The sequence below is a fragment of the Phlebotomus argentipes genome, unplaced genomic scaffold (assembly GCF_947086385.1).
Source record: "Phlebotomus argentipes unplaced genomic scaffold, Phlebotomus argentipes genome assembly scaffold_4, whole genome shotgun sequence".
Lineage (NCBI taxonomy): Eukaryota > Metazoa > Arthropoda > Insecta > Diptera > Psychodidae > Phlebotomus > Phlebotomus argentipes.
In genome coordinates, this window is record NW_026776174.1 from 8,779,998 (window position 1) to 8,792,857 (window position 12,860).

The following is a 12,860-nucleotide window of genomic DNA, read 5'->3' on the forward strand; positions in this document are numbered from 1 at the left end:
AAAGAGAAATTGTGCCAGATATATGGAAATAAGTACAACTGGCTTCGCCCATCTATAATGATAGAAGAGAATGAAATGCATTTTCGTCTCTTAATCTTTGAGAGTTGAGTCTCTTTTTGAGTGGAACAAGCACGCAAAATGCGTGTGAAATAGTTGGGAGAGAAAAGAATCATGAAAATTCTTAACTATTCCCTAACATTTTTATGATCAACAACGAAATTTGTCTATCCTTGTGAACATCAATTCAATTAATAGGCGAAAAGCGATGATTATTGAAATTTGTACTTTTTCGTTCACGAGGTTCACTAATACTTTAATATAATACCTGTATTTCTGTATTGATCTATTTGCTACGGCTTTTCTTTACAATGATGAGTAGTGCACAAAAATGATTTTTATTTTGTCATCTCTCAAGTGTTAATCGCATTGGAAAAGGCTGAAGTTCATTGATAATAACGTGTCTGTCTGAAGCTCAAAGGCCACTGTTTAGGAGGCATTTTGCATTCACCTCTGAGGTGTGCTTTTAAATGAGAAGTTAAGTTTATGCGTGAGAGTGAAGGAGAGGGAAAATACGCGAACAAGAAGGGGCATTTGAGCGATGAAAAATGGAACAAATGAGTGTTAATGAACATTTAAATGTTATGTTATTCACTTTTGTGCAAGAACTTCTCTGCGGCTTTATCATATCTCTTTTGTTTTGACTTGAACATGATGATAAGGTAGTTTTGTGAACAGAAAACGGTTTGTGTTTAAGCGTGGCATGGCAGTGGATGTTTAGTACTTTGCTCTGTTCCCTATTTTGGTCACAAACCTAAAATGTTCAATGTGTCTCGGATGAAACTTGTTTCACTCTCACTTTAGTACATATGCAATTCCAGTGCGTACTTCATTGAGGTATTTTCTCATTGAATACTCAAGAATTTCCACTTGGCGGTTTTCCTTTCATTTCATCCACGAATTTACGATCACTCATTGCCCGTGACTGAGTGCGGCAGTGACAAAGAGGCACTAAAAATTGTCAATAAGTTCCATAAATTTATCAATATGCAAAGTGTGTGACGTATTTTTTCTCATTTTCGCATATGCAACAATATTTACTCGCATCGAAGCGACTTTTTTCCTCTGTTTTTCTGCAATTTCTCAAAAGTCATTTGCATATCGCGAAACTGGTTTTCTTCTTTTTACCATATGTATTTTTTTTTGCTGTATGCAAAATTTTGCTCACGGGAACGATGTTGCAACATGTCAATTGGGTTTTTCCTCACACCGTGCGCACTGAATTGCATTTTTCCCTACCGCTGGAATTGTTGTAAACTGCGGTTAAAGTGTGACAGACTGTTGTATTCTGCTGAATCTTCCTTTTGCAATTTTTCCTGTCCATTTCTCTCTGATACCTTCCCAATTGAATGCCATGATGTATGCATGCGAAAGGGGAGAAAAGGTGTTTATTGTTCCTCGTTGGGATCCGCGTGAAAGAATGTTTGTATGTGTATAAATAAAAGAAGGCTTGACATGAAAAAAACGGAGGGAGGCTCATTGCACAAATGATTATGCATCCATTCATTGAACGCAGTGTCCGGTACATATTCCAGATGTTCACAATGAATAATTTCTGCTTCCCTTTTTCTATACTTTTTTTTATCCTCTTTTTCTCCGCGCTTTATTCTTGTCTGATGCTCGTGTGTGCTTTTTTTGCAACTCCTCCTGCACCTTAGTTGTCTGTTCTGGGGCTGCTCTCATGGTATGCCTGCCATTGGGTTTTTGCAGAGCACACGAGAGAATTGCAACAATTTCACATACGAGGCAACAAACATCATTCAAATGATTCTCCGGCTGTACTGCATTAAATAATGTTGAACTTGCGTTTCTGAGGCAGGGGTTGAAGAGAGCTGGAGTGTGATGAGTGAGATTAGAATGGTGGGCTGTCGGATTGGGTGTTGTAAACAGAGCGGGAAAGGTAGGAAGAGTAAGAAAAACACAAGTGGGAAAGGAGGAAATGAGGATGGAGTAGGAGATTGGGAGTGAAATTGAAGAGTTTGCCTGAGAGTGCGATCTTCTTGCTCTCCTTTCTTCATCAGCCTGCATCTGGCCAGATCGCCAGAGTGAGACTTGCGGAAAAATCGCCAACTGTGGCGGCGTGATTATCATGCAATGGTCAGAGTGTGAGACAGACCAGCAGCATAATGCTGATAGTGGATGTCGAAAGATGGCGAGGTGAAGAGAAAAAAAGTTAATTATTTAATTAATATTTGCTGGTGGAATTTAACTGTTTGTTGGTATCCACGTTTTTTTGCCCATCTCTGTATAATGTGGTGTGTTTCAAGACAATTTCTTCTCTTCTCCTGCAATTTCCTCCCGCGTGACTCTGATTGCTGCCCTCTCCGCCTTTTGGATGATTCACTCGCGAGATGTGTGTTCCACATGACAGAAGCAATAAACACCATACATTAGGATTGTGCTGCATTTTTGTTGATCTCATGCGAATATGTACTCTTTTTTTCTCTTCACTCTACTATGCTCAACCCTCTTCTAAGAGAAAAGCATTTGAGCAATCTTTTTTGTGCAACCTTTCTACTACTTCTCGTGATAACCGTTGAGGTAATCGTCTCTCGCTCACCCACAGCACGCAAATTCACAAATGCGCGTACTTCTCAGGTGTGTGTATATCTGAAGCGAAGAAAAAAAAATCTGTACATCAACCTGGAAACTCGCGCCGGTATTTAATGTTTTCACATTTTTTTTTCTCCATTTATTCTCTCATCCAATTCTTGGGTACTTTGCCATCCACTTGTAACGCTTTGATAGCAAATTTAATAATGTTTTCATGTGTATTTAAATGAGAGATAGACGAGCAAGAGCAAATGAGAGAGGGTATTTAATGGGTATTAATAAGAAAAAGGCGAGCAACATCAACGGTGAAGTAAATTAATTTATTATATTGCTGGTGTGTTGCATGCAACTATTTCTCAAAGCCAACTCAATTGGATGCTATATAGCGAGAGAGAATCCGATGAAGAAGATAAATATCTCATAAAAATCCTCACCGATGCCCGTTTTTTCTGTCATCCACCACATGAAATTATTCATAGACAAAGTGATTTTTTGCTCTTTTAGCATTATACAAAGCTGTTAAAATAATCTCGTGTCTCCCATCTCATTTCTCGCCAATTCTTTCGTCCCGCATCTCCAGCTCCAAATGACTTGTTAAATGACTAATTTATATTTATTGTATTTTCTTCGTTCATCAGATTCATCATAGTTTTGTGTATATATTGTAATTATTTGACACTGGCAAATAGAGAGATTCTTGCCATTTATCACATCTTAGGAATTGTCTTATATATAAAAAAAATACACATCGAGTTGCAAATAATTTTGCCGCATGTTTTCATCAACCTACACGCGACACACGTTGGTATAATTTTACCGCGCAAAATTACCCCGCGAGAGTTCATGGAAAAAAGCATACGCAGGAACTGAAATGGGTGGGATGATGTGAGAGACAATTGAGGAGGAATATTGAGAGATTGTTGCAATAAAAGAGACAAAATGCGTAACTCGCACTCTGCAAATTGCAATAACGTGGGACTTTTCCGCCAAGTCTGCCAAGAAAAGAATGGCAGAAACGTCTTTGTCTCTGTTATTATTATTTGCACAGTGCCTGATTGGCTTCACTGCAACACCAAGTGAAAAACAGCACAAAATATCATGTGTGGTGTCTTTGAAATAAAAGTTTATAGGAGTTACATTGAAAAAAACATGGTGAGCATGGATTGTCTCTGCAGCAATGTTTATAATAATTTATATTATTTGAGCACTGCAATTGTGATGACATCGCTGTCATTGTGCTTTGAGAATGGGGTCTCTCTGTTGCTCCTCTAAAAAAATTCTATGTCTTTTATTATGTCTGCACATTAATGCATGTTTTTCTCTCGGACACTTTTATGCATAGTGTTTTTTTTGTCTATACAAAATTTCTTGAATTTCTCGCGTTCCACTTGAGTCTTGAGTGCGGCGGTTTTCTTTTGGGACAAGAGGAGAGGACATTTCCCCTGGTTTATAGGACACTGTGCGTACAGGTTGGTGGGCACTGGTTCTCAAACTGCTTCTGGCATGTTTCTTTTCCACTTTTTCCCTGCAGGATCGTCAATGTGTGTTGGCTTCCCCTCATAAGAAGAGGGAGAAGATCCGATTGTGTCGAACAGTGGCCGAGTTTGCTCCAATGGAGTCAGAATTTGGTATTTTCATGCTGTTTGGTGAATGTTTTGGTTTGTGAGGCCGGATTTTTTTTTCGTCATTCTCTCTCTGCTCTCTGGATTTGGTGTTGTTGAAGAATTCACGGAGGAAAAAAATGTGATAACGCACACAGCCAGACACGTTGGAGAGAGTGTGTGCGATACGGGAGAGGGAGAGAGAGAATGTGGTGTGTTGCGAGAGTGGAGAGAGCGAGAGAGAGGCCGTTGAGTGTGTTGAATGAGTGTCGGGAATGGAGGAGCGTGAGTTTGTGATGACTGTGTGCTTGGGTGCCAAGGCAGGAGTTTTGTTGGTGGCGGGTGACTGACGATATGGCTCCGATGAGAATACAAAACACTCACGACGGTGTTCGAGAGACTGAAAACACACCATCGTCGTCAGTTGTACGGCAATCGTCGACTTGGTTGGACGATCTTTGAAAAGGGGGACTCTTTGGCGTGTCCGGAGACTTTTGTATGGTTATTCGAGGTGAAAGTGATATTGAATCATCCACAGAACTCGCACAAATGACCATAAAGCAAAACTCTTTAGTGAATTTAAAGTAGATCAGTGGAGAAACATTTAGTCCAGTGGTGACGGAAAATTGTCATTTGTGACTATTGAGAATTTGGTGGTAGACAAAAGTGTGAGGGTTTGTCTGAGAAATTTGTATCTCATTACGGGTGTTTGCGGTTAAAGCAGTCTTTTTTTTTGGAGTGAATTTTGAATTCTCAAGTGCGTGGCTTCACCGCAGAAGGTGAAAGAAATAACCCGTCTTCGAATGTGGGATATCTTTACGAAATATACACACCGCAAATGTTGAGACTCTATTTGGTGGAATTTTTCACAGAGTGATTCACATCACAGCACAGTGAGGGAAAAAAATAAACACACATAAGCAAAATTCAGATAAGAAATTAGTGTATCAAATTCGTCGTTCTGAGAAATTGGCAAGAGAGGAAGAGCAAAAAAAAGTAGTATGTTGATGTGAGTGTTGATATGAGGAGCGTCGGACGTCCTGAATAGTGCACGAGAAAATCAACTTCCACCCGCAACGAAGAGATCTGTGGCAGCCGGAGGTGGGAAAAAACGTGGCTCACCTTGAGGTTTTTTGCCGCGCGCGCGAGAAGAGGTTTGGCGAGAAAAAAAGACACCACGAATTTTGCAATTGAGAGGCTGTGTGGTTTAGCGTAGATTGCTGGGCAGAATGATGCTGTAGAGGAGCTGCCTGGAGGAACACAGAAGCAAGAGGGGCACCGCGCCTGGTGGCCAGGAAGTGTGTAGGCGATTCAGACAAAGAGACAGAGAAAGAGGGACAATTTCCCGACGTGCGGTTGGGAAACATGAGGAGGAGTGTGGCATTGCAACTTGAGACGGTAATCATCACGATAGAAGAGAAGTAAGGAGGAACTTTTGCCAGTCAGAAGAGGCATTTTCAGGCATTTTGTCCACGCCATGGAGGACTCCCACTTGATGCTGACTGAAATCCCGGGTGGGTTGATCTCACACCGGCCCCGCCATCTGTCGCGCTACACCCCATATCATCTCCACCAGCCGCACCTGCAAGCCTCGCCGACGCCTCAGCTGTATCTGCATCCACCGCCACGAATAGTGCAGCGCCCCAAGACGCCCATCGCTAGTCCGCCGCCCGAGGGGACGCACATTGGCCACCTCTATCCGGAGATCCTCACGATGATCTTCGCGAAGCTGAGTGTGCGTGATCGCGGCCGCGTGGCTCAGGTGTGCACAGCGTGGCGTGATGCGGCGTACTCAAAGAGTGTGTGGAAGGGTGTCGAGGCGTGTCTTCACCTGAGGCGCACGACACCCACCCTCTTCACGTCGCTAGTGCGTCGGGGCATCCGGAAGATTCAGGTACTATCGCTGAGGCGAACGCTGAAGGACGTGGTGACGGGTGTGCCAAATTTGGAGTCGCTGAACCTCAGCGGGTGCTATAACATCACCGATGCCAATCTCCATACCTCCTTCCACACGGAGATGGAGCACCTGAAGGTGCTGGATTTGTCGCTGTGCAAACAGATCACGGACACGAGTCTTGGGCGCATTGGGACGGCGATCAAGAATCTGGAGGTGCTGGAATTGGGTGGATGCTCGAATATTACCAACACGGGATTGCTGCTGATCACGTGGTCGCTGAGGAAGCTTAAGAGGCTGAATTTGCGATCGTGCTGGCACATTGCGGATCAGGGCATTGGGCATCTGGCAGGACTAAGTCCGGAAACGGAGGGGAAACTGGCGCTTGAGTATCTCGGTCTCCAGGATTGCCAGCGCCTGACTGACGAGGCGCTGAAATTCATCTCACTGGGCCTGACATCGCTCAAGAGCATAAACTTGAGCTTCTGCGTGTCCGTGACGGACAGCGGACTCAAGTATCTCGCAAAAATGCCAAAGCTGGAGGAGCTGAATCTGCGGGCGTGCGATAACATTAGCGATATTGGGATGGCGTACCTCACGGAGGGTGGGAGCACCATCTTCTCGCTGGACGTGAGCTTCTGTGACAAGATTGGCGATCAGGCGCTCATCCACATCTCCCAGGGTCTGTTCCACCTACGATCGCTCAGCCTGAGTGCGAGCGGCATCACTGACGAGGGACTGGATCGCATCGCAAAGTCACTCCACGATCTCGAGACTCTCAACATCGGCCAGTGCAACCGCATCAGCGACAAGGGACTGAAGACACTTGCCGACAATCTGCAGAATCTGAAGGCGATCGACCTGTACGGATGCACCCGGCTGTCGGCGCAGGGTCTCGAGCTCATCATGAAGTTGCCGAAGCTGGAGACACTGAATTTGGGTCTCTGGCATGTAAGGTGATTCGATTGATGTGTGTCAAGTCTGTGATTGTAGTGATAATGATTTAGGAACAAATGTAGGACATGAGGAAGCCACGTAACGAATTCAATTGACAATGAATGGTGTGTTGGGGAATTTAATCGCACGACACTGTGGAGAAGAGCAGTGAATTCTCACTACTCAAGAAAAAAAAGAGCAGCGCAAATGTTTATTTTCTTTTAATGTTAACAACTCATATATTTTGTTTGCGATTGAGAGAGGACTGTTTAATTCTTTTCCAATGTACAGCACGAAAATTGGTATGTGATTGACACGTGAAGAGATATAATGAATGGTTTGTAGATCAGTGTGCAGAATTGTTTGTGGCGCTGATCTGTACAATCTCAAAGCTACAATGGATCTCAGTGACGCATTAGAAGACGATCGAGTTCAATTTCTTTCTCAGTTTCTTAGAAGATTCTCTGTAACGTCATTTAGTCAAAACTAGTTCGGCAAAATCCAGTGAGAAAAAGAAGAAGATGTTGAGACGGAGAGTGAGAGCAAAGAGTAACACTGAAATGAAATGAAATAGTAAATTGAATTGATACTTGAGAATCTTCATCTTCTCTCAACGAGTGCATTCGTTTGATGGCAATAGAAGATGATTATTCAATTTAATTTTATTAAAATTATGAACAATCAAATGACAAGGAGATTGTGAGACTACAGGGCTCCTTATGTGTTTGCAAAAAGACTCAAAGAGATTTGCAAAGGCCCGAGGGGAGAGGCAACAAGAAGCTCACTTTTATGACAATTGTCAATTTTTATTTCTATATGAGGGGTTTCGCCTCGTTCTCCCAAAAATTTTATACCACTCTGTCTGTCTCAGAAGTTTGCAAAGTGCCGCTTAAAGCTGACTTCTGTTTCTTTCTTTTCCCAGTATCTCTTGACGAATTTCCAGTGGAGTTTCTCATGGAATTTAATCGTGACATTTTTCCACAAGTACTCAGTAAAGAATTTCTATGGATTTTGGTGGAAAGTTGTGTACGTTTAAATTGACGAAATGGGAAGTTAATCAAAAATTGTTTATTTGTTCTTAGTTTTTGAACCTTTTTTTTGTTGTTTAACTTGAATTATATTTCTCCCTTTTACTGGCTGTGCAGCCCTCTTTTTACTCCGTATTTTCACTCTTTCTGTGTGCCTCCGATATGAAATTCAAAGTAGTGTGTGCTTAACTTGGAGGAAGCCTCGACATTTCTGCTGCCATCCCCTAAATATTCTCCCCTTTCGTGTGTGTAGTAGCCTTTTTTTGTCTGAGAATTTCCACGCATACACACAACGGCACAGGCACAGGAAGATATTTTCCACCAAAAGGCAGTGTGTGTGTGGGAGTGAATTCAACAAATACAGGGAAAGGTTTTTAGAAAATATACAGAGAGGGTGGCAAGACTTCTCTCACTGACTATATATGGCTGACTTGGCTGCAAGGTAGAGAAAATTCCTTAGAGACAGAGCGCGGCTGTGAAACGAAATTTTTTATATTGTACTTATTCATTTTCCGCCCACACTCTTCAATTCTCTCGACTTTTCCCCTTTTCCCCGTATAATGCAAACCCTCTCCGTGTGGCTCTTCGTCGTTGGAGATGATGAAAATTAAAGGGGAAAGATAGGAGAGAGACTTCAATTTGCAATAGATATCCATTTCACTGGAAGAAGCTCACTCTCTGTGCCATTATTTTGCTGGATTCTGCTGTACTTTTATGTACATTTTATGTATCTGTGCTATCAGAAAACAGTGTAGAGCGAGAAGAAGAGGAGGAAAAAAAAGCTGAGAGAACGGAAACGTAAATATTGTGAAAAATTAATTCCTCAAACAATATTTGTATAATTTTGTTGTTTTTCTCCTTCTGTTAGATTTTAATGCCATTTTCATTCCCAACAAAAATTCCCCATGTTTTCTTACGTTTATCATCACTCTCTAGGTTTTTTTTGTGCTGTATATCAAATGTGACGAAAATAGAGGAGAACTCGTGTTGAAGGAAGAAAAAAAAACGAATTGTAACTTTGCGACAAGAAGACAAATGGAAAAAAGACACTGAGAGTTAGTTAATATAAAAAAAAAACACCCGTAAAAAATCGCATTGAATTGATTTGCTAATTTTCTCCCAATCAAGAACAACAGACACTTGAGCATGATGAGGGAAGACTGAAAGAGATATAGGTAATTAGAAGTGTGATAAAATTTTAATTGATGAGACACATTTCCAAAAATTGATGGTAATTCTCTCTCAATAACCCTCGATTCTCCAATTTGTGCCTCTGCGAAAGAGAGGTTGAGCCGCAGATTTTTCATGTGTTATTTAGTTAATTTTCATCATGTGCTAAATACACCTCAATGTGGGAATTTATTGCGCAAGAGATCGTTTTTCTTCAGGCACACACAAAAGGAAATTTATAATTAAATTCATTTTAATATAATTCTAAACCCGCTCAAGAGAGACCAAAGAGTGAATTGGAAAAATACACGCGGGAAATTTTTCATTTAATTTCGTTATTTCTTGGTATAAATTGTAGTACAAGGACAACGGAACACACAATTGTTGTCTGGGGCACTTTAATAAGTTTTATTTCACTTGCGCCCAGATTTGTTCGCTTTTTAGTGCGAGTCTGCTGTGTATTGGTTTGGAGCTACAGAATGAAGATAGATGGAGAGAAAAAAAAATGTATTTAGCAAATTAATTCAATGCCTTTTTATTCTATCTCTCAATGTGTGTTTTTTTTTGCATCTCAATAAGTCCAACTTACATTTTAATCTCCATCATAATGTTAATAGAGTTGTGCATAATAGAATGCGCAGTGCCTAGTTGTAACATGAAAAATGTGTAATGTTTTAATTTCTTTGTATAATTTTTTTTTATATTCTCATTCTATTTTGCAAGTTATATTGTGGAGAGAGAGACGGAAATAGGAATCAAACAATTTTGTTGATGAAATATTTGTAATAAAAAAATAAATTAAAGAAAAGAGCAGACAAATGCTATTAGGTGTGAAAAAATTGAGGATTTTCTCCAAGAGGGATACATGAGTTATTGAATGGTTAAAAGCTTTAGACTTTGTTTCACTCAAAGGGATTGTTTTTTTTTCTTTTGTATTTCTCCTTATTTTAATTGGACTTGAGCACAAGTGTTGAGCAAATGGGTGGGAAAAAAACAGGTGGAGAAAAAGTGCAATTGATTCTTCTTTATTACAATTCTCGAGGCGATACTGAGACGTTTCTCGAATTTGGTTTGTGTGCACTTTGAAAAACATCTCGGAGGCATTTTGTTGATTTTTATGGTGACGCTTAACATTCCTGCAAAGTGGTTTTTAGGGCAATATTTTGCATTTACTGAAGGTCATTTATTATTGCAAATGTTCGTCTCTCTGAGTGCCTCAATGCCTGATGTGTTGTGTGTGCAGTGTAGAGGAGTGAAGAAGAGGTATTTGAGCGAATGAGAGGCAGCATTCTTGGGTGCAAAGATGGGAAAAATCTAACAATTTTTCTTCTTCTGTTTTTGAGTATATTTTAAAAGAGAAAAAAAATGCGAGGATGATGAATGGTTTTCTTGTGTGCCTCCTTTTGGTTGTAATTAGTTTGAGAATTTGTGGGTGGTTTTCCAATATTCCGCGCGCCGGATTTCCAATCAAATTTCTTGTGAACGAACAAAAGAAATGAGTTTTGATCGTCTTGTTTTTTTTTGGGGGATTTGACGGAGGAAAAAGGGTCTCGGTGAGGTCGAAGGAGTGGAGTGAATGTGATTGCCAGCTGTGTAAATGCGTTTTCGAGTGTGTTTTATGGGTGGTGCAGAAGAAATGCCGTGGAAGAAAAAGCTGAAACTTTTGCCGTTGAGTATTTGTTGTGTCTGTTTTATTCATTTTTTGCTTTCTCCATCCATTTTTTCGTCCACTTTTTCACCATCTTTGGTGCTATTCTCGATTTTTTCTCCACTACTTCTTTTAGCTGCTCACCTCCGTCCTCATGGTGATTTTGTGTTCCTCCGAAGAGACAGGCTGGGTTGTGGATGTTGAGAGAAGGAAAAAAGTGTTCACAGACTACGGCGGCATGGATGGGATTCTGAGAGTGTGTCTTCTTGAGTCTCCTTCTTGCCAGATTGTTCGCATTCTCCGGCTGGTGGATGGCTCTTCCTTTGGCCTCTGGGATGCTCTGGTGGAGAGCGCGAATGCCATGTTGAAAATGGATGCGACAGACGAGCGAAGAGAACATCCAATTGGTATAAGAAAGAAATAACATTGTGGAAGAGTCTCCTTCGTCTACTGGTGATTCTTTCTTCGCCTTCGGAAAAGGCACACACTCCGAAACTCGTGATTATTTTCTTGTATGGGTTTCACATTCCTTCCCTCCTGCATCGTCTCACTCTCCATCACTTTTATCCAGCATTATCGACGCTGCATTTCTTATGTACACTGTACGTTATATTGAAATAAGGCCCGTGTACATTATGTATCGAAGTGTGGTGTAGATATATAAATTTCAGAGATACGCGTATTTTTTACTTTTCTTATTTCTCTCTGGCTCTTTTTTCAACTCGACTGACTCAAGCGTCCGGCTCTGCTTCGAAAACACTGGCATATGAATATTGTGTGTGTGGCGTGGTGGAGAAGGAGAGGAAGACTCTGTGTGTATGGTTGAGCAGTGTGAGAGGCGAAGAAATGTAGAAGAAAACCAAGGACGGCGTTTCAGAAGCAAACTCTCAAAAGTCATCTCTTCTCGCTATGAATAATGCTCACCACTAAATTGATAATTTATTCAAAAAAAAATATATTTTTTATTCCCAAAATATCACAATTCCTTCTACGTCTCACCCCATTGCAAGGAGTGTCGTCTCGAGGAGAATGCGTCGCGTTGCCGTGAGGAGAATCAATCTATGGTCAATTTTTCATCGTTGTTTTTTTCCCTGACAACCGCCAACATGCTCAAAACAGCCACTAATGTCTTTAAACCTGTTGAGAGAAAATTTCAAGTCTCGATCTCTTCCCCAGTGTATTTTCTCTGTCTCTCGAATGAGGAATATTTATGAATTTAAGCGCGACGGATGGTAAAAGGAGAGAAAAAAGTACAGATGAGAAGGAATATAAAATGACAGTAAGACACAGTTAAAATGTGTAAAACGACATTCAACGAATTAAAAATGTGTGGTGAAGATATGGGAGAAAATGAAATACAAGACAGCAAGGGAATTACTAAGAGAGGAATAAATCAAGGAAAAATAGCAAACTTTGACTAAAAACACACTTATATACCATTAACAATTTAAAAGTATAAAACAGAAAAACATGTGAGATTGAAGCGAATAAAAGAATAACTTTTAAAGTATCCATGAGAAAATAGTAAAAAAAAAATATGAAGCAAGAAATAATCCTATAAAAATAGTATAAAAATATAAGATAAAAGAATAGTTGTTAAAACACCCATACAGTGGACAGGAAATGTAAAACTCTACCCAAAAGAAAGACACACACTAAGATGAATTAAAAATATGCGTAAAATATTATTAAAAGAAAAATGTATGAAAATTACGTACATGTATATAAAATGGTGGTCATGAACTTTTTTTTGTGTAAAAAAGAAGCAAATCTCTTTTTTTGGATTATGACTAGAGATAAGCGAGAGCAGTTGAGAGGAATGAAGATAAAACAAGGACTAGATAGGAAAATATTTTAAAATTCTAGGTTTATTGCAAGATAAAGAGATGAGAATAAAACTATTGTTAAATAATGGAAAGTAAAAATGAAAGACTGTGGCATTTTTGCTCTTTACCTGATTGTCGGCGACTTCC

General features: G+C 40.4%; 1 protein-coding gene across 6 annotated transcripts; it reads left to right on the plus strand.

The window, feature by feature from the left end:
* The first annotated feature begins 4,656 nt into the window (after positions 1-4,656).
* On the plus strand, positions 4,657-12,429 carry LOC132257582 (F-box/LRR-repeat protein 14). Of its 6 annotated transcripts, none has more exons than XM_059754556.1 (3): positions 4,657-5,365; positions 5,423-8,867; positions 9,006-12,429. In XM_059754556.1, the coding sequence occupies exon 2, from the start codon at positions 5,689-5,691 to the stop codon at positions 7,063-7,065; it is 1,377 nt and encodes a 458-aa protein (XP_059610539.1). In that variant the 5' UTR covers positions 4,657-5,365; positions 5,423-5,688; the 3' UTR covers positions 7,066-8,867; positions 9,006-12,429. The 6 variants fall into 6 exon arrangements, with proteins under 6 accessions (XP_059610539.1, XP_059610538.1, XP_059610535.1 ...); XM_059754555.1 differs by having other exon boundaries at positions 5,428-8,867; XM_059754552.1 differs by having other exon boundaries at positions 4,657-4,990; positions 5,084-8,867.
* The last annotated feature ends 431 nt before the right edge of the window (positions 12,430-12,860 follow it).

Excerpts from the sequence above, each read along its gene's own strand:
- LOC132257582 (XM_059754551.1), top strand. The coding sequence starts at position 5,689 with ATGGAGGACTCCCACTTGATGCTGACTGAAATCCCGGGTGGGTTGATC.